The sequence below is a fragment of the Leptonychotes weddellii genome, chromosome 7 (assembly GCF_054177405.1).
Source record: "Leptonychotes weddellii isolate Sample4059 chromosome 7, ASM5417740v2, whole genome shotgun sequence".
In the NCBI taxonomy this organism is placed as follows: domain Eukaryota; kingdom Metazoa; phylum Chordata; class Mammalia; order Carnivora; family Phocidae; genus Leptonychotes; species Leptonychotes weddellii.
Window position 1 is genome coordinate 89,253,879 of NC_138375.1, and position 26,636 is coordinate 89,280,514.

Sequence of the window (26,636 nt, forward strand, 5' to 3'; positions counted from 1 at the left end):
GCACCTGTTTTCTTGGGACCTTAGGGTAGCTGGCCTCTTGTTTTCCCAGCCTGTCTTCTGGGGGAGGGGCCTGCCGCGCTGTTACTCAGGCAACCCTGTTTGGGCGGAGTTGCCCTGCGCCCCTGTGGCAGGGGATGGGCTCAGGGGGAATCAGTCTTTGGGGCTTTTGTTCTCTGGCGCCTTTCCCTGGCAGCTTTCCGCGTCTCTTCCGCAAGTCAGAGCAGAAGAGACGGTTTCCAACCCTCTGCCTCCGAGCAGAGAGACCGCAGTCTGTTCTTCAGTGAGCTCTCCAGGCCACACTGCCTCCGTTTCTGTCCGTGCTGCTATAAACTGCAGGGGCCTGGGTTGTGCGCCCCTCCGCAGCGCCCCCAGTCCTGCCTCCAGGTCGGGGCACGTCTCTGCCCTTTGTGCTTCTAAAACCCCCAGCCGCTCCCAGTTCGCGTGCGCGCGACTCCGCCGCTCGGGGTTTCCACCCCCGGGGGTTGCAGTTCACCGGCGTGACCCCGGCGCACTGGGTTTCCGTCTCCGAGGCTGCAGTTCGCTTGCGTGCGACCGTCGCTCCGGTTTCTGTCGGGGGCGGGGGCGGGGGGGGGGCGGGGGCTGCAGTTCACGTGCGCGCAACCCCGCCGGTCTGGTTTTCCACCCCGGGGGCTGCCCTAAAGTCCTTTCCCGACGCCACCGGTCTGCGAGTCTATGCCCTGTCTGCAGCGCGCGAGGCTGTCACTCACCGGCGGTGTAGGATCCCCACCTCCGGGCACCCTCCCGCCGCCGTTTATCCTCCGGCATCTGCCCGCAGAATCACGGCTCTCCGCTTCGTACCTCAAAACCAACTGCCCGCAATATTCTGTTTGTAGAGATCCAGATCTTACATGTCAGGCTGGTTTCGTGGGTGCTCAGAGTGGTCGGTAGATATCCAGCTCAATTCCGGGGACCAGTTGAAATAGGGTCCCCTACTCCTCCGCCATCTTGCCCCCCTGATTTATTTTATTTTTTAAAAGATTTATTTATTTGAGAGAGAGAGGGAGAGCATGTGCCCAGGGTAGGGGGGCGGTGGGCGCAGAGAGAGAGAGTCTCCCTGAGATCATGACCTGAGCCAAAATCAAGAGTCAGAACTTAACAGACTGAGCCACACAGGTGCCCCTGCAGTAAATTTTCATATGCCTGAAATTATCTTTGGTCTATCTCCTAAGGGTACCCAAGGCTTATACACCAAAAAGGCCTCTACCTTCCCAGCCGAAAGCTGAAGAGGTTAAATCGTGGGCAGCCCTGTTGGTGCGGGAGAAGAGCACATTTCCATGTGACAGTTGGTCTTCCTACACTTTTTTGACAGTTTGTCTTCCTACACTTTTAATAGGTTGCCGAGGAACACATAGGATAAATACAAGTGTGAGAGGAAAAAATAGGAATTTAAGAGGAAGTGGGGGGGGACTTTGGTTTTGTTTCTTTTTGAAGAGCTGGAACCACAGATGTTTGATAAGAACAATCTGAGAAAAAAGGAAGTAAAGGGAAGCTGTAGTAGCAGATAAGGATTTACAAGAAATAGTACATTTTTCATCCGTGAGAAGAACTAAAATTAGCAGCTCGAGATATCAAATCTTCCTGTAGTAAGAGGATTTGGAGGGAATTTTCTCACAAGAGGCCACAATTCTAAACAGAGAATAACGATCATGAACTACCTTTGTGAACAGATAAATCACTCTTCCAGAGGAAGATCCACTCCTCAGAGGAAAACTGAGGAATGGGAAATCAATTTTCTAAGTGAGGAGTTACAGAGGCTACATTTATGTCTTATTTCTACGACCTACCAATGGAATGGCAACAAGAGAAAAAACGAACACCAAATTGAATATGCTTCCTCGGAGAGCTTCAGGGTGACTGTATCTTCCTACCAGACCCACTCCTTTCATGTTCCCATGGAAAGATCAGTGATTGAATTTGGAAATGCCTATCAAGGCAATGGATGTAAGTCTTACATGGGTAACAGAGGTTAAAGAAAAGAACACACTCCTATACAATCCTCAACAAATATAAAAGCTGGATCTCCCTAGCCTTTTGAAAACCAAATACTCAGTGTCCTCCTATTGTCTGATGCAGATAAGCAAGTTCTTTCTCATTGGACACATTTGTAAAGAAAACAGAACCAAAAACCCTCTTCTTAAGTTCAATGAAGAAGAAATCTGCTTTTCTGACTTCTAAGTCCTATAAGCCAGTAGCGCACCAGGAAGAGTAAAGATTTCATTCTGTCCACAGCAGAAATCAAACATCTGGGGATGATTCAGGGTAGCAGGGGCACTGGGGGCAGGGGTGGGATGGGGAGCCCCCGACTGAAGTGACCCAGCCTGTTCTTTCCCCATTGCGCCAGCAAGAAGAAATGCACGCCATCACCTGAGGTTCCTATCCCTCAGCCCCAACTTCACTTCTGAGTACAGAACACACATGACTTTTGCTCATCATCTTGCAAGTTTCTCCAAAAGTAATCACCCCTCTCACCTGAACTCTTGATAGGTCTCTGATAAATAATTATTCATAGAAGAGAGATGCTCGTTTTCTCCTTCGAACAGCTTGTTGGAGGCTGCATGCTGAAGAACCTTGGCCACTGATCCCAAGTTTCTCCTTTGGTCGGGATTGATCTGACCTCCAGCAGTCATGTCAATGATATCAAAGCCATCAGGAGCTACGATAGCTGGGTTCATGTACCGGTAGTACAGGAGGTTTCCCACAATCTGGAGGAATGCAGAGGAAAAGACCGTTTTCAAGAGAAACACCTCAAGAGTTTTAGATTTTTAAAAATTGAAGTAAATATTCATTGCCGTTTCCCAAGAAAGATCATTTTCTGACCTGAATCCTAAAAAGGAGTTCTGTAAAGGTAGTGAAAATAGTCACACATTACCAATATAGCTAACCAAATTATTTTTGGTGAAAAACAGCATAATTAGAGCATATTGTCCCCAAATACTCTAATATAAAGATTCTCAATAATGTGTAAGATCTCTAAAGTAATTTCGGCATCATCAATAATCTTGACAGTCATTCAAAACAGAAGACCTGCAGCTTTTTATAAACAGTCATGTGGAGGGAAAAGAAAATCTCACAAAATGTAATGCTGATAATTTTGGCTCACGCCCCCAACAGAAGCTATGGTGAGATGACCCTTGAAAATCTACCTTTAATAGCTCATCTTCTGTGGCATCAGGAAATTTCTCATGGATCGAATTCTTCAGTACTTTGGCTATATACCTCAATCCATAACTACATGTAAAACAGATGACAAAAGAAAATAATGGGAAAAGGCTAAGTGAGAAAGAAACACAAAGCAGTTGTTCTAGTCAACTACAGTGGAGCAGTTTTCTTAAAAATTAAACATAAAATGAGATGGTAACAGAATCACAGGACCTTCACTGATGACAGTCACTGAGCCCTGTTTTTAGTGTTCCCTCTTTGGAGAACAGTTATGAACTTAAAATGCAAACGCAGGCAAACTTATAAAATCATGTTAAAACAGTATGAGGGAGAATGCCTATCTTGACTGCCAGGATTTATTTAACATCGTGCTGCAAGAACTTTGAGGGAAGAACGTTCAAGTAGCTACGTGTACAACTTACGGCAGGAGATCAAGGGAAGAAATGATAGAATTCAGGACTTTGTCGGTGACCCTTCTCAGATTCTCAATGGATGCCTCCAGTTTATTTTTCACTTCTGGGTATGTTAGAGCTTGTTCGGTGGTCACGTCATAAGGCAGCTTGCTGAAAACACAAGGGCTTTCAATTAATTGGGGGCTTAGGGACAAGCATTTGTGTTCTTGCCAAGCTGTTTGGACAATCAAGTTTTGTACAGTGAAGTGGACTTCACCCACTGACCTCAGGCGCAAAATGTTTGCCAACTGAGGGGAGGTCCCATGTGCCCGGACAGTCCCCCTGCCACTAGTGGACGAGGGGGACTCCAGGCTCTCTCTCGGGACTCTTCTGGCAAAATAACAGGAGACTCAAGTGATACAGACCCAGCTAACTTTCTCTCTCTCTCTCTTCTTTTAAGTAGGTTCCCCCAGTATGGAGCCCAACCCTGAGATCAAAATCTGAGCTCAAGACCTGAGCTAAGATCAAGAGTTGGATGCTTACCCAGCCATCTCTCTTTTTTTTTAATTACAAAAAAACAGTATGTTCATTGCAGAAAAAATTGCATATAAACAAACAAGAATATAATACCAACCCAGAGACAACCATCTTTCATATCTTGGTGCATAAATTTCTAAGTCCTACTCTATACATCTGTGTATGTGGGCCTAACACACACATGGGTATAATAGAGTTGATACATATACACATTCCATACAGATCCTACACACACACACACACATACATTTTTATAGAAAATGGTTTATTGTACTCAACTACAACTGAAAACTATACCACATTTTTTCCATGCCAATAAAAATATTTCTACACCATTATTCCAAACAGTTACTAAGTCTACTATGTGTTATACAAACATTTATTTAACAAATTCCTCAAAGCTAAATATTTTGACTTTTCCCAACTTTTTGCTGTTACAAACAGTGCTGTGCGAACCATCCACGTAATTCTCTGTGCGTATATTAACGATTGCACAAGGCATCCTTTTGCACAAGATAAAAAGCTGAGATTGCTTAGATTTACTAACTACCACCCAGAATAAGCCTATCCTACCTGGCTTATTAATGCTTACACAGGAAACTTACTCACTTGGTAACTGTAAAAAAGTATGTATCATCAGGTGAAGAGAAAGTCTGTACTATTTCTAGGTCTAGGTTTAGAAACACACACAGAGCAACCAAGGGAGAGAATTACAGAAGTTGTGGCTTTGGGGGTCAACCAGGACTGAAAGTTGAAAGTACCATGTCATACCGAGATGCGCAAGGGTCCAAGAATGTGGCCTGCATGGGTACATTAAAGGAGGGAACATCTTCAGTTGAAAACTGCCTCTGGACAGTAAATTTTGTTCTTTTAAGAGAGTTTAAGAGGATATATATCATAACCATGTAAAATGATCATAAAACATGACTGAAAACCAACATCTTCCGGGCTCAGGTACCTGGCTTCTCCAGTCTGTGTTTCTAGTTGGTTCACCCAAGCCTTGTACACCTCTACAGGGCTCGTGTTGATGGTCAGGGACTTGTCGTCCAGGATCTCTTTCACCACTGGAGCCAGGAGCTGGCGCAGCGTGTTCTGTCCTCGGGCACCTCTGTTGAAGCTCACAACCATCTTGATGACCGTGGGGTTCCCAGTCACTATGTCCTGTACCTGATCCACCTTTGATCTAAAAGAAGCCCAGACCAAAACAAATGGGTTGCCTGTATGGACAGAGTTTTAAACAGCCTATGTTCTCTCTGGTGGGCAAGGACTTCATGGGGCTCTACTTCCTCCATGAAAATCAAAGGCGGCATGGTTTAAAAGCAAGCAATCATTTGTAAGATGTGTGTTCGTTATGCGAGGGACTCGAGGATGTAAAAATAAGTGCTCGGCTTTAATTTCGATCTAGAAGGCAGGAAGGAACTAAAAATGGACTGACACTAAGAAGAAGCCAGGGGGCCACCGTGCAAGTACTGTGTCCCATCTAGTTACCACATTTCAAAAACAACGTTCTCGATTCAATGAACTAAATCCACTTCTTCAAATCACACTCAAATTCTCCTCAGGGAAGCTTCTGGCTACCTCACATGGGGGGAGAGAGCTGCTCTTGACTGCTGATTGCCAACTCCTGTGAGCTTCCCTGACCCGCCTCCCTTTCATCTCCGTGCAGCCTCTCACCCTCCCACATGACCACGTGCTCCCTGTGTACCCCCTTTCCCCTCAGCGTCTCAGAGTGCTGTATTCCAGTCCTCATCTTACCCAGTTGTTCCCTTGGTTTCCTTTGTTGGCTCCTTTCCCCACATTTTAACTGTTCGATCTCACATCTTTCTACATGATCTACCCTCAGACCTCACTCATATGTGCAATCTCAACAACCATCTCCTTGGAACTTGTCCTCTGAGCTCAGCGTCTAATCCATCTCTCTCTCCTGGAAATTGGTTTTGGATTTCTGATTTTCTGCTGGACATTTTCCCCTTCACGTTCTATACCTGTAGCTCATACTCATTGTGTTAAAAATCCAAACTGTATTTTTTTCCTTCTGACTCCCCTATTTCTCTGACCCGTGCAGTTGCCCTTTATTCTGTTCATAAACAGCAGCAGATCAATCCTCTAGAAACCTCGCGTGGCCATGTCTATACTCTGCTCGAAGACCTTTCAGGGCTTCCAAGGAAGTGAACAGTGCCTCAGCACTTGGGCCTGGGCTCAGTGGCTCCCGTGATCTGGCCCAACCTATCTTTCTAGCTCCATCTCCTGTTCGTGACTAGTTAAATCACATTTTGGCGAGATTGATCCTACGTTCTTTCACCGATTTTGGCCCATGCTCTTTCTGTCAATATTGTTTCTTATTTCCCTTTTCCATTTCTTCTTATAAAAAACTGTAGATATTCTTGAAGGATTTGGATCAACTACTTTCTCTCCCTAAAGTCTTTTTTTTTTTTAACTTTTTTTTTCTTTAAAGATTTTATTTAGTCATTTGAGACACAGAGATAGAGAGAGAGAGAGCATGAGCAGGGGGAGAGGCAGAGGCAGAGGTTGAAGCAGGCTCCCTGCTGAGCCAGGAGCCCGATGCGGGGCTCGATCCCAGGACCCCGGGATCATGACCTGAGCTGAAGGCAGACACAACCATCTGAGCCACCCAGGCGCCCCTCTCCCTAAAGTCTTTATCGGCTGACCTAACTGGAACTTTTCTACCTTCCTCCCTTTCTTATTTATTATCTTTTGAGTAGAGTTGACACACATTACATTAGTTTCAGGTGTACAACTTAGTGATTTGACAAGTTTATACACTATGCTATGTTCCCCATAAGTGTAGCTGTGTCGGTCCCATTACATTGTTAAATTGCTATTACAATTGTAACTGGAACTGGAACTTCTCTCTCCATCCCTCTGATCTGTTACACTGTGTGTGTCATTCATTAGTACTTATTTATTCCAGTGCACACATTCCTATTTCTCATGTGTCCTATTTCTCAGGCTGGCTTACAGATACCCTGAGGGCAGAGGTTCCTAGCTAATATGCTTCTGAGATCCATAGGAACCAGCATAGCTCAAGTTATAAGAAGCCAGGAAGGCAGCTGAGATCCATCTTGTTGGCTAAGGGCATTTTTCCTGTATTCTTTTGGCCCCTTTAATATAGGCATCTGCACATTCCTTTTTATATTAACTGAATCAGAAAATAAATCAGTAAAAATCAGTTTAAGTTTCAGTAAGAGAAGTAAAAGAAGACTTTTTGGCAGAGACTATTATCCCCATCTGTTTACAGCTTTATTACTGACAGAATTTTAATTAAGTTAAATTTTTTCCACTGACTTTCAAAAAAGCTTTTGATTTTCAAGTTGCTGTTTACTTGCAAAGTCAAAAATAATTTAGCTCTAAAAAAGCTATCACTGGTGGGAGAAAGCTGTACCAGGAAATACCTATAGTGACGTAGAAATTTCTTAAGTGAATTGATATACTTGAACATATATGAGTAACTTATAAGGATAATTTAAATACTATTTTAGTAAATCAGAGATAGCTACCACTAAAATGATCTATTCATTGATATTTTTACATATATATTTATATACATACTTTATTTCTTCCTCCAGAGCAGTCTTAAAAAGCTTGAGGAGTAGATATTCTTCTCGCTGATTGGAAGCATAATTGTATAGTGTGAAAATAACAGTGTCCATAAATTTAGTTGATTTATTCTGTGGCATCTGGAAAATCAGCTTAGCCAGGTATAAAGGATTGGTCTAAAAACAAAACTGTATGTTAATATATTATTAAAACAGAGAGGAGTACCCAATTCCCTTTAATACGTATAAAGCATATAGTGGAGTATCTGACACATAATAAGACTTTAAAAGGTGTCAGCTAAAATTAATACTATAGGAAGTTATATTATAAAGCTACAATAGGATTTAAGTTTTATATGCTATATATTTAATGAAATATAGTTATATTATGTACATTATACACTGTTAACCATTTCAGGCTACATATTAATATTTAATGTAGAGACACAGAAGAGAGAGGGGTTGGCCAATAGAATCCGGTATCTGAAGAGACTGGCAATAATGAACCAAGAGACCAGCTACATAGATTATTCTAGAAGGACTAATGAATGAACAGAAGGAAATACGTCCCATATTCTGAGACTAGAAAGAAAAAGAAAAGGATACATTTACATGTAGAGACAGTGGGATGGCCAGGATGTTTTACAAGGAGAGAGAAGGTAGAAGTGAGGTGGGGAGTCTGAAGGGAGGGGTGAAGGTCAGGATAGCTGATGGATGAAACGGCAGAAGGAAGTGACAGAAAAAAAAAAAAAACAACAACTTAAAACTCAAGAATTAAAAAAAAATTGACGTGGATTCCTGAGGGCTCTTCTGAGGATGGAGTTTCTGAGATACACCAGCAGCCTTCATGTAATATGGGTTTTCTCCAGGAGCTACACCAACCAGATCAGGTTAGAGGAAAACAACTACTATTTAGGTTATAGAGGAAAATATTTACATAGAGAAATTAAGTATCTCTACTCTTCATCTTCCTGCTGATGAGAAAAGAAAATTTTCCATGTGTGGAAACTAGTCTTCATTTAATACACTCAAGCAGTTTGGCTTTAAAGTTTTTAAGGAAAATCCAAATTCTAGTTTACCTTACTACTTAGGTTTACTTTCAAGCTCATCATGATTGTCTGAAACTTTATGGAGCAGTAGCTGAGGACGTTTTCTTTACAGTTCTGCAGTGATTCTTTTCCCACACTAAGCATATGGGATTAGGAGAAAGGAAACTCACTCTAAAGCTAAAAAGCCTACTCCTCATGCCTCCCAGATGACCTGAACACTTTCCATGGAGGCTGAGACTGAAGAGGCAAACGCAAAGCAAAACCTTTACTAGCTGACTTGTGCTTTGGCTCAGACTTCTTGCCAAGGCATCATTCAGAGGCCAAAGGAATCTAGACCATTTGCTTTTCTGTAGTTTCCTCAATGACCTCAGGCTAATGTCTCCGAGAAAAGGTAAAGAAAATTACATGAATTCAAGAGACACTTCACTCAGTACAACTGAATGGTAGAGCTCTGGGACTAGCAGTTTTGGGTTGTTTGGGGAATAAAGTGGTGGAATTATTCTCAAGATGTTCCTGCATTTTTTACCCTTTCCATTCATGGGTCTCCACTTACAGAACAAGGTAAAAAATACAAGTCTTAGGCCAATGACCACAGTTTCACTTTTCTTAGGACACAAATTCTATCAAAATCTACCACGAGAAACTATATCCTAAAGAAGCCTCATACATTTGGAAGGTTCATGGAGGTCAAAACAAATAAATGCCTAAGATTAAATTTCCAACTGGTGGATGACTACTATTCTAATTTAGGTAGACAAAAACCCTTCCCTACCCAGTGGGAGCCCCTTGTCTTTCTGGAAGGTTTGCTGGGGTTAATTAAGCAATGGATTCTATGGACAATAATACTGTTTTAACATTTTCCTTCTATGCTGCCACATCGTGGCCATCTGTGGTACTACACCTGCTCGCCAGTCACTCCGGACTGAGAATTCTCATCTGTACTAAAATTAACGTTAACTTCTTCCATGTGGCAAACCACGCCTCATTCATGGTTTGGGTAACGTGTTCTCTGTATACCTAATGTCAGCGTGGTCCCCAAGGAAAGATTCAGGGACCTTCAGGCCTTGAGGGAGTCACCACCAACAGCAGCAGCATCCCCATTACACAAAGGGACACCTGACTCTAGGAAGAACTGCTGAGCCACCTTTTCCGGGAAAATTGTCCTGCCAAAGGGAAGACTTTGTTTATCACTAAACAAAGTGATAAACTTTGCTTTGCTTACTTACTCAGTGCTTACTCACTTTCCTTTGGGACTAAGTGGATGTGCTGGTAGGACAGTTAAGGTGAATTAGTGATTAACCAGAACAGTAACTGGTCCACCACAGTTCAACCATAAGCAGTTCAACTTATTCTCACCTGCACCCTGGAAGCAGTGGAAAATGACTGTTCATTGACATCGTAGTAATGCCATGAAAATAAGGAAATCAAAAAGATGCCCTACTGCCCTAATCCAAACTCTCTGGTTCTATTCTCAAAAGAAGGGCAGGCTGGGTCAGGTAAAGATCCATTTTGCACATACTTTAATTTTTTCATGGCTGACAGCATCTGCTTATTTTATGACTAGGTTTATACTGTCTCTGCACATAACTATAATATAACAGTCTCAGAAGCAAGGGCTCCAAAGTCAAACTGCTTGGGTTCCAATACCCTTGGCTTTACCATTTACTGGCTGCATCTCAGTTTTCTCATCTATAGTATGGGAATAACAATAATTATTGTGTTCTGAGCGTTGTGGTAAGAATTAAAAGATATGATGTATGTAAAGCATCCAGAATAGTACTTGGTACTTAGTAGTAGCTCAAACATGTCAGCGACTACAACTTTACATTGGGAAAAGATCCATTATAAACCACCAACAAGGAATATAGTATTGATCCAAAGCTTTTAGTGAAAGCAATTGTTCTCACCTGTAAAAGATAAAACAGCTGCTGGTATGTTTCTAGTGTTTTTCTTCTCTCCTTACTTAAACTTTTAATTCCCTGGTTGTCAGTGTTATTCAGTATTTGCATCTCTCCACCTTTTTTCTTATTCAGCTTCGTTCTGTGTGAAATTACATCCTAGAAAAAATTTATGAAATGATTACTTTTTATCCTGCTGTTTTTTACCTCCTCCCTTCACACACACCTCAAAACACATGTGTTGGAAAGATTAATTTTCCACATTTCCCTTAGGAAGAAACAAAGGAGAGAATGTTACATTAAGGAAACTCAGCTTGCAGGTGAATTTGGCTTTTGTAATATTTGTTCTCTAAAGCTGTACTTAGCTGTTCTTAAGATGAAATGTAGGCACCAATACATTTCAATAGGGAAAGAATGGTCTTTTCAACAAATGATTCTGGGATAACTGGATATCCACATTTACAAGAAAGAAGTCAGACCCTGACTTCATACCATAAACAAAAATTAACTCAAAAGAGATCAAAGAACTAAAGGTAGGAGCTAAAACTATAAAACTTTTGAAAGAAAACCTAGACATAAATCTTTGTCCCTTTGGATTAGGCAATGGTTTCTTACATATGACATCAAAAGTACTAGTGACAAAAGAAAAAATAAATTGGACTTCATAAAAAGTAAAACCTTTGGCTTCAAAGGACACTACTAATGAAATAAGACAACCCACAGAAGGGGAGAAAATGTTTACATTGAATGAGGGATATAAAGAACTCTTGCATTTCAAAAATAAAGGCAGCCCAATCAAACATGGGCAAAAGATCTGAATAGACATTTTCCCAATTCATACCTTGCTGGTGGGAATGTAAAATGGTATACCCACTTAGAAAACATTTTGGCAGTTCTTCAAAAGTTAAACACAGAGTTACCATATGACCCAGCAATTCTGCTCTTAGGTATATACCCGAGAATGGAAGACCAGTGTCCACACAAAAATGTGTACATGAATGCTCACAGCAGAATTATTCATAATACCCCAAAAGAGGAAACAACTCATATGTTCATTAACTGATGAATGGATAGACAAAATATGGTATATCTGTACAATGGAATGTTATTTGTCAATAAAGAGGAATGAAGTACTGATTTAGGCTAAAACCTTAAAACACACAATACTAAGGGAAAAAAGCCAGTCACAACAGATCACATACAGTGTGATTCCATTCATATGAAATATCCATAACAGGCAAATCTGGCCAGAAAGTAGATTAATAGTTGCTCTGCTTTAGGGGAGAATAGGTAGTAAGTGTTAATGAACATGGGTGTTCTTTGTTTTTTTGAAGTGAATTGTTATTCACATATGATAAAATTCACATACCATCTAATTTGAGAACATTTTCTCTGGGGTTTCTTTTTGGGGTGAATGTTCTAGAATTATGGATGTTATGGTCCTACAGTTTTGTGAATATACTAAACACCACTAAAGTGTACACTTTTAAAGAATGAATTAGATCTTTTCAAACTATAAAAGCACTTGCAAAAAATATGTAATGTAGAAATTAGAGATGGAAGTGAAAGGAATCCCCTAAATTTTTTTTTTAAATGTTTTATTTATTTATTCATGAGAGTCAGAGAGGCAGAGGCAGAGGGAGAAGCAGGCTCCCCGCCTAGCAGGGAGCCCGATGCGGGACTCGATCCCAGGACCCTGGGATCATGACCTGAGCTGAAGGCAGACGCTTAACCATCTGAGCCACCCAGGCACCCAGAATCCCCTAAATATTTAACAAAATTTATTTTTCTCAATCTTGCTCCTTTAACCATTTACAACGGAATCTTGGAAAAGGTGTGGCTGCAAATCTTGTCAAGTAGTCATTTCAGGCTATTGTGTCCCCTTCAAGTGTGCAAAGGGTCATGAACAAGAGCAGGACTCTTAGGTAAGGGTCTACCAAATATTTTTACAGGGACCCACAGCACAAAATACATCTTACATCTTTTGCTGGTAAACACACATGCACATGCACACACACACGCAATATGAAATACTTATCCATACTACTGCGATACACTTTGATATCTTCAATTTGCTTTTATTCTCAACTTTTAAAGATTGCTGATGTGACTCGCTTAATTGCTTTCATGACCCACCAGTGGCACAGGACTCAAATGAAAGCCAGTGCTCTAGAATGCCTGCCTCCTCTGCCATGTAACCATGGGTCACTGTCCCACAGAGTAGGTGGCAATAAAGCTGTTTTTCCTAAATCTTCTTCCATCTGCTTCCCTGAGCTCTTAGCCCAGCCTCCATGTGAGGAGTTGATCTGCAGCCAGCATCAGGATGTTTGACCATGGTTCCCGAGGAGGGGCACTCCGGGAATTTCAGATAATACAATGCTTCATTGTGCATGCATCCCTGGATCACTGGTCATCTGGCATCCCTGGCCCCTGTGCATCAGATGCCCGTAGGGACCCCTAGTCATTTGGACAACCAAAAACGTGCCTGCCACCACTTCCAATTGCCCCTGGGGATGAGAACTACGGTCAGCTTTTGCGTACAGGTTCTAAATCTGCTTACGTCCTAGCATCCTGTTCTCCCATAGCTAGGGTCAATCCACGGGTAGAAAAAAAAACACCCCTTGGAGTTCTGCTCTCAGAAGCTTCCATGTGGGTTATACTCACTGTCTTGTGGGTCTATGATTTTATTCTTTGCCATTCTCAGCTTAGGGAGGGGCCACCTGGACTTTATCCCTTATATCTGGCCTCCTAACTGCTAGTATGCAGAAAGAGGGGGATTTGATTTGCATTTCCATGAACTTTTTATTTATTTTTTTTATTATTTTTTATTTTTTTAAAGATTTTTATTTATTTATTTATTTGAGAGAGAGCAAGCACATGAGAGGGGGGAGGGTCAGAGGGAGAAGCAGACTCCCTGCCGAGCAGGGAGCCTGATGCGGGACTCGATCCAGGGACTCCCGGATCATGACCTGAGCTGAAGGCAGTCGCTTAACCAACTGAGCCACCCAGGCGCCCCTCCATGAACTTTTTAAAAAAGGCAACATTTTCACCCTTATTTCATAAGCATATGAAAGATTTCAGGATGAAGAAAGGAAGTGTACTAAGCACCAGCTGGAGATTAAGGGGGAAGTCTGGGCAGGTAGCTGCTTGACGTCCTTATTGACAAGAAGTCCTAAAATATCACTAGATTAAGTCTGGTTTACAACTCCATATATCCCAGCTTTCTTCTCTTCAAGTCATCATTCAAGTCTCTCAAATACATGAAGTAAATAGATTATCTTGGTTTTAAATATGTGGCAGACATAAAATCTTGGTATTTAACTCCCCCTCCAATTATTTTCAATGGAGGTGGCTCTGGAAACTGAAGACTTTTCATTTGTTTTATTCTTGGACTTCATCCGTGTGTTAGGTTTTTGACATACACAGAAGAGGAGAGAGAAGAGAGGGTGGGAGTGGCAAGCAAGCTCTGGAGCAGAACTAAACTCCTTTGCATTAGAAGAGAGACATTTGGTGAGGGCAGGACCGGGACAGTAATCCAGGATGGGAAGCCAAGCGTCAGATGCTGAGCCCTGGAGGGGAAAGGGTGGGGGAGCTAGCAGCTGGGCGGATGGGACACAGTGTCTGCGGCAGATCCCACTGCAGAATGGTGGGGAGCATGGCAGAAAGCCACCTTCCTTCTTCCCTGAAATTATGCCTTGCTCAAGACTGCTCTTGTGTCAACAGAAGTTTTCTTTGGGAAGCTCAAAGGAGGAGACAAAGGCCAACCAGGGAGGGCTTCCAAACGCATATGCTTTTCCCTAATAGAAATTTCACGTCCTTTATTCTTACCAATAAGTCTTGAACATGGGAAGCACGGTGGTTTGAAGGAGCAACAGTATTTGACTTGTTCATGATGTTCCCTCATTTTGATGTTGCCCCGATGGCCACCATTTTGTCCCTTCCCCTGATCACAGGATACCTGCGTGCAGGTCAGAGGCTGTGGTATGAAAAATTTTATAGGAGTGTAGAGTAGTACAAAGGGTTTGGGCTTTGGAGACATGAAAGTAGGGCTACCTGCACAGCGTTGTTAGCTTTGCCACTGTGCACAGGTTAACCTCTCTAAGCCTGTTTCCTAAATCTATAAAATGGGCTTAATGATTGCAGTCTCAGTTGCTGTGAAGGTTAAAAACAACATATGGGAAGCATTGAGCACATTTTCCGGGGAAAACAAGGCTCAGAGAGGTTAAGAAACATGCCCAAGGAAACATGCTTATATCCACAGTGAAGTGGTACAATTAAGCTGTAAAATTAGTCTTCCCCTGGGTTTTCGGTAGCCCTGGCCTCAAGGTCTGCACTCCTATTACACACCACATTCATCAATGAGTATTTCAGGGGTTCCAGATTCCTTTGACTTTATTTTTTTCTTTTTAAAAAAGATTTATTTGCTTATTTTAGAGAGCGCGTGCACTCGTGTGAGTGCAGAGAGGGGTGGCGGGAGAGGGAGAGGGAGAATCTCAAGTGGCGGATGCAGGGCTCGATCCCACGACCCTGAGATCATGACCTAAGCTGAAATCAAGAGTTGGACACTTAACCAACTGAGCCACCCAGGTGCCCCAAGATTACTTTTACTTTCTATTCAGATTTTCTTTCAAGCTTGTTTGAATTTATACCTTTCTTCCTCCCTACTTCTCTAAGAAACTTCTACTTCAGTTGCTTTGTCTCCATCTCTAAGCCATTTTTTTTTTTTTGCCTAAAACCAATGTTAGCCATTTCATTCACCCACTGACGTTCTGTGATTTATAGGAGGAATGCCAATTTTATTTTATTTATTTATTTTTTTGGTAAGATTTTATTTATTTGACAGAGAGAGACACAGCGAGAGAGGGAACACAAGCAGGGGGAGCGGGAAGAGGGAGAAGCAGGCTTCCCCCCGAGCAGGGAGCCTGATGCGGGGCTCGATCTCAGGATCCTGGGATCATGACCTGAGCCGAAGGCAGACGCTTTAATGACTGAGCCACCCAGGCGCCCCTTATTTTATTTTTATTTATTTATTTGTAAGGTATGCCCAACATGGGGCTTGAATTCATGACCCCAAGATTGAGAGTTGCATGCTGTACAAACTGAGCGGCCAGGAGAGGAACATCAATTTTAGAAAAATTTTAGAGCTGGAGTTGTTCTTTGTAAACTAAGCTACTTCCTTTAAAAACCTTTCTTTCCTAACTAAACACATGCTCAGTATGTAAGTATGTATGTATGTATGCATTTAAATGATTTTATTTATTTACTTGACAGAGAGAGAGGGAGAGAGAGCACAAGCAGGGGGAGCTACAGGCAGAGGGAGAGGGAGAAGTAGACTCCCTGCTGAGCAGAGAACCCAGCTGGGGCTCGATCCCAGACCCCAGGATCAGGACCTAAGCCGAAAGCAGATGCTTAATGGACTGAGCCACCCAGGCGTCCCAACATGCTCAGTATTAAAAAAAAAAAAAAGAATCTCAGAAGTTTAATTTTACCAGCCCCCCAAAGAAAAATCACTTAACTTTTTCCCTAGCTTTAAGTAAAATATATATATATTTCACAACAAATGAAATTGTACTGTTTTAAGTAACTGTCTTCTCTCTTGTATTGCAAACATTTCCCCCTGCCCTTAAAAATGTTCTTTGAAAAATTATTTTTAGTGGGTATGTAACGTACATGTTAAACTAATTCTGTTGTTCTCTGTTTATTGTTTTTGTGTTTGGGTTGTTTCTCACTTTTTCACTACTATAAAGCTTCAACTGTACTATTCTTATCATCAAACTAAAAATACTACTATCAGTAATAAGACCATATACTTAATAATCATTAACTTAATTTCCAATAAGTAATCAATATTTGGTGTTTGAAAAGGTAAGTTGAAAAATTAGCTCTGATTCACAATGCTATCAATTGGGAATAGTTTTTTGGGTTTTTTTTAGATTTTATTTATTTATTTGACAGAGAGATAGAGAGAGAACACAAGCAGGCAGAGGGAGAGGGAGAAGCAGGCTCCCTGCAGAGCGGGGAGCCCGATGCGGGACTCGATCCCAGGACCCTGGGATCATGACCCGAGCCGAAGGCAGCCGCTTAACCGACTGAGCCACCCAGGCGCCCCAATTGGGAATAGTTTTAAAAAATCTTAAACATTCATAAGGACCTGAAAATTTGCCATGATTTCATTTTCCACATGAATAACAAGCTACATGTTATGTCTACTATTCAGTGTTTTGCAACTAGCCTTTACTTTAAAGGGCAAGGCATTTCCTGTTTACAACTTTATGGAGTAGGGTAAAACAGCAGTTGAAGACTATAAAAGGCATTTTCTGAAGGACCTTCTGGAATATATTATACTTTACAAATTCTCATGTTTGTCAAATAATACACTTTTTTTTTTAAAAGGAGAAAAGTACTATTTTTCTGGATAAAATGATAAAAACAGACTTAATACAGAACACTTAAATTGTACTTAATAGTTAGAAAAGACCATCATTTCCTATTTTATAAACTGCTCTATTTTCCTTATTTTCTGTGCACTATTTCACTATTTCTCTCTGAGGGCCAGAGACAAGAGTGGGGCATTCACATCCACTTCTCTGCTGGCCTCCTGAGCCGCGCATTTCCCAGAACCACAGACTCAAGTCCGTGGCAGATGGCACTCTATGGTAGCTTTCTCGGAGTTTCCAGAAGGTTAGCTTCCCATGCCCCTCCCAACCTATCCGTTTTCTGAAAACTGATGTGGCACTGGAACAGGGACATGGAGAGACCTCTTACACTACCAATCTCTTTTCTTGGGTAAAAATGAAACTTTTCACATGGTTTGAGAGAGCTCTGAAAGGAGCAGTTTTCACACAGATACAAAACTATAGCATTAGTTACTTAGAGGCTGTTTTGGGGGCAGTCCACTCTGTAGGGGCCATTTTGAAAATGTGTAAAGGTGTTTGTTATTTTAAAGATGGAATTTTTTTATTTAAGGAGAGAGAGAGTGTATGTGTGAGTGGGGGGAGGGGCAGAGGGAGGGAGAGAGAGAATCTCAAGCAGACTGTGCATTGAGCGCCTAGCCCGATGAAGGGCTTGATCTCACGACCCTGAGATCATGACCTGAGCTGGAATCAAGAGTTGGACCTCCAACCGACTGAGCCACCAGGCACCCCGAAAAGGTGTTTTTTTGTTTTGTTTTGTTTTGTTTTTAACATCCTAACAACTGGAAGCTACTACTGGTTTCTAGTGGGTAGGGGCAGGGATGCTTTGCTGTCCTGCAATTTGTAGGACAGTCCTGCGTAAATTCTCCACATTTCGCACAACTGGATTTTTCAATGTCCTGCTGGTCATTCATATAGGTCGAAATTCTGTGATTATTTGAGCCTAAAAACTAATTGCTTTAGATAGAAGCAAGATACATTTCTCCCCAATTTTAACATACCCGGACTTTTCTAGGACTGTAATTCTGTGGCCGGGGGTGGGGGCAGGGGGAGAGTGACAGGCTTATTCTGAACTTTACAAAGAGTTGTTTTCCACTCTGAAAATGAAATCACTGACAGTTCCCCCACTCGCAAGCATCAGTCTCATCTGCAGCTATTAGTACTTTGTTCAGTGTGGGTACTCTGGGAAGAGGCTCAAGCCTCAGGCAACTTGATCACATCTTCCAAGGGCACTGGGCCCACGTACTTTCATGTTGAAAACCATGCTTTTACTATCAGTGACTTTTTTATATTCACGGAAAGGCCTTAGCCTCATTGTGAAGGTACATATGCAAGTAGGCTTTGTTTCATGTACTATTCATTTCAGAAGGGTAAAGAAGTCTTACAAAATATGTTATAAGGGGTGGGGGCCTAAAATTTTGCAGATCTGAGAACCATGAGAAAGATGGTCAGTGAATTTGGACAACATATCCTGGATTCCTGATGGACAAGGGTGTTGCAGGCAAATACAAGGGCCCCTTCTCTTGTCTGGGAGCCAGAGGCCCCACAGACATCACTGACCTCCAGTGTGATCCTGTTCTTCACCAGGAGCCCAATCTTGATGTCCATCAAGTTCAGGTCTTTCTCGAGCTGTTGGTTGCCTCTGATCTTGGTCACCACTTCTTCTCTTAACCGTGCTACCTCCAGCTCTTCCTGGAAATCCAAGTTACTTTGGTCCAATAGGTGTACAAATTTTCGGATCACCGTTAATGGTGGGTTTTCCGAGCCAACTGTGGGGAAAGGAAGAGGCATGCTTTAATTAGGCATGTTTGGAACTATCACCAGTAGGAGAGGAATCAGGTATTTCACTAAAGCATTACTATAAAAATACAGCAACGGAAGTACTTGGTCACTGGAGTGACTCATTCTGCCCATGTCAAATCTGGACAGGGAACCTGATCATGTAAATAACCGCACACAAATGCCATCTGGTAGGTCTTCTCGTTATCTAATTCTCATTTATCAGCCTTCTCCCACACTGCTTCCAGGACTCTCCCACGGAGAAGACAGTTCTACCTATCTGTGCCTTATTGATGAGGCACTTGAGAAGGCATGTTAACGGAGTTATCTCTGAGACCTTGTGGCTGAGCCAGATAAGCGATTTCTGTTCTTGCTAGAGGAAACAGAAAGTGGCTTCTCTCAGCCCAAAAGACCATGGGGGAGAGAGCAGGAATTAGGTGAAAGGTGAATTAGAAAAAGTCAATGAGAGGAGACCTGTAAGACCAGACAGGAGCCAATGGAATGACAAGTGGAATGCACATTCTATGTGGCACAAATAAAAGGATTTTAGAAATTGAAATTTGGTCCTTGTCCTTTCAGCACAGACCAAGTGAGGGCACTCAGAGCCTGGGAGACCAGCCTCAGCTGTTGAGAGGGGGTTCTAAATTCTAAAAGAGTTTCCCCTCAGTGCTTTGAACATTAATTATGCTTTAATTCCCTGGCACTCTGACTTCACAAAAAATACATTTGTTAAAGTGTTTTAGTGAACACTGGGTCAGTGTAAGAATAAACGATCTGGACCTTCAGGGATGAATGTTACAACAACACGAAGATGACTTGAAAAAGCTCAGCCCCATTGTGGTGACTTCTATCACCATCCTCTCCTTTACACTGAATCCCTAATCCATCTTCTTTTTACTTCCAGCTTGGTTCTGGGGTGTTTTGACATTCAAGAAATAAAAAGAGTTAAACAAACAACACAAAGAACTAACAGCATGAACCCCACATGAACAACCAAATCTAGGGGCATCTATATTAGTATTTTGCCACTTCTGATGGGCTTTATTGGAGAAATTACTTTGGCTCTTGGAACCCTTCTTTTCCTGATCACTGAAGCACATGTGAATTTATTTTCTACCATTTCTAACAAAGACATTGCTAATGACATGGCCAGTTCAGAAAAAGCCTGAGTGATGCTCCAGAGCTCATGTGTATGTAGCTAAGTTGGGAGAACACGAGCCAGCTCATTTGGTCTCAAATTCTCTCTCTGCTCCTAAGGATTGCTTATCTCTGTGTGTGCCAATAAACACGTTAGAAACAAATTAGTATTTTAGCTTTACTAATTATTATGGCCCAAATTTAATATTTCCTCTGTCAACAGTAGGCTTGTGACATCTTCAGGCTGGGAATCACTTTTAGTTTCAGAGAATCACCTAACGTGATAGTTAGCACTGACAAGTGGCCAAATCACAGTTGCAGCAACTTCCAAGTCTGAAGTTACTCAAACCCTTTCCAGAAGGAATGGGTGAAAATGGATGATGACAGACTAATAAAAGTGACTTTTTTTTCAGATTAAAAATGCCTTAGTCTTGGGGTGCCTGGGTGGCTCAGTTGGTTAAGCATCTGCCTTCTGCTCAGGTCATGATCTCAGGGTCCTGGGATCAAGCCCCATGTCAGGCTCCCTGATCAGTCTGCTTCTCCCTCTACCCCCTGCTCATGCTCTCTCTCTATCTCTCTCCCTCTCAAATAAATAAATAAAATCTTTAAAAAAATGCCTTAGTCTGACAAAGATGGTGAATTGAGAAAGAAATGAAAATTTACATTTCAGTTACAACAAAACCACCCTATTTGCTAAAGCCCAGAGCAGCTTAGATCTAAGTTACTCACTAACATAGTTTCTATCTACCTTCTATGCTTTAACATAAAATCACCTGGACTTTTTAACTGGAATTTCTTTTGTCTTCTAATTAAAAAAAAATGTAAAGGGGCGCCTGGGTGGCTCAGTTGGTTAAGTGTCCGATTCTTGATTTTGGCTCAGGTCATGATCTCAGGTTCATGAGATCGAGCCCTGCATCAGGCTTGGTGCTCAGCGCAGAGTCTGTTTGAGATTCTCTCTCTCCCTCTCCTTCTGCCCCTTCCTCCTCTCATGCTCTTTCTCTCTCCAGTAAATAACAATTTAAAAAAATGTAAGCAAGTAAAAAGCATCCCCCCAACTGACCACAAAAACATGTTACCTAGAATGAAACAAAAAGCAGCCTGTGTTCATTTGGAAAATTTATTCTTAAATTGTCTTTCATGAGCAAAGGCAGTAGCAAACCTGTTTTAGTGTGTTAGGGCTCAGAAAACAAAATCCCTATTTAGCCTTCTTGTAAAACACTTAAAGGTATCCACCGAGAGATGAATCTCATTAATTCAACAATGGAGAAGTGTGGCCCTGAAAAGACTAGCTGGCCTTTCCTTACTTAGTTTGCACAGGGAATGCTGGAATCCAGCAGAATGATGTGTAATCCAATACATTCTGCAGGCTGGAGGCAGAACCTGGCCTCTAAATCTTCCTGAGGTTTTTCCTTAACAAGTACCAGGGAAAACCTTTCTTGAGCCATATATTTCATCTCAAAACTTAGATAGACTTTAGGCAATAAATGGCACGAGCTAAACTACTTCCTAGGCACTGTGCTGGTTACATTACTCAAGTTTGACTTCCTCCAAAAAATAAGAAGAAGCAAGACAGAGGTAGATACAGTATAATGGCCATTTTCATGACTAAGATGCACAAGTCATGATTTTTCTTTACCCTCTCAAAACTAATTCGGAATGACTAAGCAAAATATTTAAAAAGTTTGTGCAATACTAGTAAGTTTATCAGCAAGTTCTTAATCTATCACATGTTCTTGTGATAGTAAGAATGTTAAAAATTCAGCATATAAAAAAAAGATGTTCACTTTGTAAAGAACAGAAGAACATATGCAAAGTTGGGATTGTAAATAGTTGCAAAATGTCAATGTTATTTCTGGGTGATTTTTATTTTGCTGTTTCAAAACTTTCTAAAAATGGCATATATTAGTATTATAATAAAAAATATTTTAAAAACTATAGGGACCATGGAAAGTCTAGAATGAAATTATGGGAAGATGTTCATAGTCATCTTTAGGAGATGAGCTTTTCCCCTTCTTATTCATAGATTTTCCTTCTTATTCGTGTTTCCAAAATTTCTTATACAAACATGTTTTATTCTTAAAACAAGGGGAAAAAATTGTAGGCCAACAAAACAGATTAAACAGTTCAAATATAAGCTTATCTTCTGGCTAACTCCTTTGCATTAGATTTCTGACTCTAGCTCAAATTTAATATAAAAATATCAGCATTTATACCAATTCCATTCTTCCTGAAGAAATCATATCCACTCTACCTACCCCTTTCACTTATAACAGGAAGGCCCATTTCCTGCCATCAATGTTCCTTTGTGCACCAGTTCAGAACCTGGGGTCTGAGATGGTCAAAACTTACTGGAAACACTGGACAACTTCTGTTCCTGGAGCGGCCTCTAAAGTGACTAAGATGTTTTTGTTTTTGCCTTGTTTATAAGGAACCCATACTTTGTTTCAGAATATAGATGATCCCCAGCAAGCAATGGCTCGACTTACTATGTTTTGACTTCATGCTGGTGCAAATGCCATACACATTCAATTAGAAACGTACTTTGAATTTTGAATTTGCATCTTTTCCCAGGCTAGCATCATGCCATAGGATGCTCTCTTCTGATGCCGGGTGGCAGCAGTGAGCCAGAGCCCAGTCAGCCATGTGATCACCAGGGTAAACAACCCGTACACTCACGACCATTCTGTTTTTCACTTGTAGTGTGGTATTCAATAAGTAACACGAGACAGTCAACTCTTCACCATAAAATAGGCTTTGTGTTAGGTGATTTGCCCAACTGTAAGCTAATATAAGCGCTCTGAGCACAGTTTAAGGCAGGCCAGGCTAAGCTGTGATGTTCCATCTATTAGGTGTGTTAAATGCATTTTCGACTTAGGATATTGTCCAACTTACGATGGACTTATTAGGACGTAACCCCATTGTTAGTGGAGGAAGATCTGTCCTACTTACCCAATGTTTTGTAGTCATCTCTAGCTTTGTTTGCTCTCAGTAGTGACTGAATTTTCACAATTTCATTTTTCTGCAAAAGAATGAGACCAGTCATGATCTTCCCAAGGCCCATCTATTCCACGATTGTAGAGTTCAGAACTACTTAAGAACTGTCAGTATTTAAGAATGGACATTATTTAGGGGCACTTGGTTGGCTCATGTGGTGGAGCATATGACTCTTGATCTCAGGGTTTTAAGTTTGAGCCCCGTTTGGGTATAGAGATTACTTAAAATGTTTTTTTTTCATTTTATATAAAAGAATATTTTAATTCTTGTCCTTAGGAACTACAAAGACTACACATGATTTGGAAATGAGACTGTACCAAACAATGGCCAAGGAAGAACCATCCACTCTATGCCTTATCTTTGGTCTGGTCACTCAGAATTTTAAATAATTAATTAATTTACGTTAGAGAGAGAGAAAATAGCAGATTCCCAGCTGAGCATGGAGCCTGACGTGTGGCTCGATCCCACCACACTGAGATCACGACCTGAGCTGAAATCAAGAGTCAGACGCTCAGCTAGCTGAGCCGCCCAGGCACCCCTGGTCACTCAGATTATGTTATCAACTGTTGACTGTGTTGCTTGTCACCTCATGTTATTTTCATCTGTGTATTCACCATAGTCTCCTTTCCTTTCCCCATAAATTCGGGGCCCCATTCCACATACTGATATACCATGGTGATACACCATGCCTGGTTGGAATACTGATATTCTGTGCCATGTTGTCTTCTGCCTGACATCACCCATTTGGTGTGCTTCACTCTCCCCTGACCGCCGCATCTCATTCGCTGCTAGAGAAGATACTGTGACTGGGTTTTCCCCTCCCACCTGTTTCATGACGGGGTCCCGACCCACTTGCTCAAGTAGCTGCACATGGTTCAGAGATCTTTCAAGAACCAAGTTGCTGGCTATTTCAGACTCATGTCTTACAAACTCATGCAATGCCTCTAATACAGGTCTCCAAAACATGGCTTCTACTGGTTTTTCCTACAAGCTAGTCTTTGGTCTTTCCCCAGCGAAGGACTCGCAGCTCCCTCCCTCCCTCACCGGACACTCTCAAAAATAAAATCTTTTTTTTAAAAGAACAAAAATTATTTAGAACTGGCAATATTTAGATGGAGTGTACTCAATGTTTATTTTTTGCATTTTCTTTGCAGAGAAAGGGTCAGCTAAGTTAGCTAAAAGTATTGACAAGATTGTATGGGACTGTTTATAAAGAGATCTAAAAGGAAAAAGAATTTTAGCCCCAAATTTAGATGATTCAATCTATGTTCATTTATCTATTCTTTAAAGATCCTGAAAAAAATTCTTCCTGTGGGCCTCTATTTAAGTTTATCAGTTAGCAGTTAGAAAAGCTTTACAAGCAGTGCTGGAAAATTCTCGTCTGGAATCTTTTCTCTTTGGCATTACTAGTCCACATCCGTTTCTTCTCACACATTTCCTATGCAGTCCTAAATAGCGAAGTCTCACTCTGAACATGAGTTCTGAAAAAAAAAAAGTAAGCCTCCAAATATTATCACTTTGAATTCTTAAGACCTGTTGTTTCCTCCTACTGTTCATTCCCACCATTTAGCTCTGGACTTCTAAAAAAAAAAATGTTAGGTTACTGATGTATAGATAGCAACTGTCCATCCAACTAAGTGACACTGATGTTTTAGAACTTGAGCCAAAGGCAGCTGGGGAGATATGAAAATATCACCTAACCCAATTAAAAGCTTTGGTGTGTGTCTTAGGACAAAAGGAAGCAAGTGCATGAAAAAAATTTATGAAAGAAGACATTTCATTTTCTCTTCCTGAACTGACAAAATATTCTATTTAATACAAAGACTAGATAGGAACACCATGCAGCCAACATATACAATATACTAACGGTCTTCCACTCGGTTCTTTTCTAAAAACATTTCTACCATTTAATAGAAATCATTAACGTTAACATTCAACAAAGCATTCATTCAGCTCATTCTCAACCAGGGTGAAAATCCACTTGCGTGTCTCTTACATGATCTCTGAAATACTGCAGTCGTGCAAGGTATATCCTCCGTGCAACTATCATCCGGAACCAGGACTGAATCTAAAAAAGAGTTAAATGGAGAAATCAAGGCAATTACTAAACAACCTTTAAACTTTTCACACAGTCCTTCTACAGATAACATTGGTCTTTTGATAAAAAAGTAAAAGTGAGCAGCCCACCAAATAATTAACATCCTAAGCCTCATCTTCATCTCCTACTTCTTTCATTGCTTTTTTCCTAGGGTTTCAAAGCATTTTATGCCTTTTGGTGGGGAAGGTAATGTAGCTTTGTACCATTTTGCTTTCATCTCAATAAATAAAAACCAAGAGGGCAAGGCATTTTGTTGACAGTTGCAATAGGTCAGGGAATCAAAAACCAAGTCCAGGGTTTCTTCCAGCATCCCTTAAAGGCATCCAGGATCCTTTAGGTCTTTACAGGAAAACATGTCCAGAGTTCTCATGAGGGGCCGGTTGGGACCTACAGTTTTCCGAGACAACAGGCTTGTGATCCATGGCAAGCACAGCACATTACTAAGGAGCACAATGGATCTAGATGATGTTATTCAATGCCTTCACAGTTTAAAAGGTCTTTTGAATTAATTTCATTTGATTCCAATCTCTCCAGCCCTGCCATTCCAACTCTAATCTGGACTTCCACATTGTCTGCAAGTTCATTTCTGGGCAGTCCTCTGGTTTTTAGCACTGGGCAGTGGGTACCCCAGGGCCTTTTCTTTTTCTAAACTCAGAGCCATCAGCCTGGATCCAGAGCTGGGTTAGACCTGCTCACCTCCCACACACAGGCCCTAATTTAGTTCTACTTCTCCTTGTCACTGGTTTTACATTTGCCTAACAACTAAAGTTTTGTACCGTTAAGTTTTGTAAATATTATTAGTGAATATGGTAAGATGCATGTGAAATAACAGTTTTCCCCCAGAGCTTAAATAATCATTTTGGATTTCCTAGAGAAAGAGCATTTACAGGTTATGAAATACTTGCACATTTGATTCTCAAAACCACATAAAGGACCTGAGCCAGGTACGGTGTTTTAACAGACTTGAAGATGATCAGCTGAGTAATGGACATGGGACTCAAACCTGGGACTTAACTCTGACTTCAAGACTCTTATGTATTCTTTTTATAATCTGTATTCCAGGAGCAAAACTAAAATGAAGAGAAAGGTTTAAGTCAAGCACTGGATAAGGTAGGAAGGGATATCTACCTTCACAATGGAATCAGTATTATCAATCAACATTTGCCGCCTGCGCGAATATGCTTTCCGTTGTTTATGTCCCTTCCAACAAGCCTGTGGGAAAGATCAAGTAACAGAATTACTTATGTGTAACAGTTTCCCACTTAATTTTAGAAAGCACAAGAACAGAGTACATCTCAGGAGACACTGAGTTGGAACACTGCCAGGGGCCTTCCCTTCCAAATAGCATGTGGACACCCTCACTGGGAGGTGGACATTATATTGAACAGCATGTACGAGCTCACAGCTTATCCCAAACTTGGGAAAGTACATTTACCAGGTAGAAGCCCAGTTTCTCATTTGAAAGCTTAATTTTACCAAGGCTCTGGGTGACAAGAGTAATAATAAAATGGAATTGCTCTGAAACATACAAAGAGATGAACTGAGTATTGCTATCATGTGGTAACAACAGAAGATGCTTCAAAGTAATGACTAGTATCTTTA

At 41.3% G+C, this 26,636-nt stretch overlaps 1 protein-coding gene across 1 annotated transcript in view; it reads right to left on the reverse strand.

Moving 5' to 3' along the window:
• IQGAP2 (IQ motif containing GTPase activating protein 2) overlaps window positions 1–26,636 on the reverse strand; it is a 262,286-nt gene that overhangs the window by 27,194 nt on the left and 208,456 nt on the right. The window contains exons 16-25 of the mRNA XM_081825591.1: window positions 26,163–26,246; window positions 24,933–25,004; window positions 22,892–22,961; window positions 18,587–18,795; window positions 10,623–10,772; window positions 7,680–7,843; window positions 5,068–5,292; window positions 3,603–3,743; window positions 3,165–3,249; window positions 2,491–2,723 (exon numbers count right to left, since the gene is read on the reverse strand). Coding sequence (XP_081681717.1) covers window positions 2,491–2,723; window positions 3,165–3,249; window positions 3,603–3,743; window positions 5,068–5,292; window positions 7,680–7,843; window positions 10,623–10,772; window positions 18,587–18,795; window positions 22,892–22,961; window positions 24,933–25,004; window positions 26,163–26,246 — 1,433 coding nt within the window. The remainder of the gene's footprint in view (window positions 1–2,490; window positions 2,724–3,164; window positions 3,250–3,602; window positions 3,744–5,067; window positions 5,293–7,679; window positions 7,844–10,622; window positions 10,773–18,586; window positions 18,796–22,891; window positions 22,962–24,932; window positions 25,005–26,162; window positions 26,247–26,636) is intronic.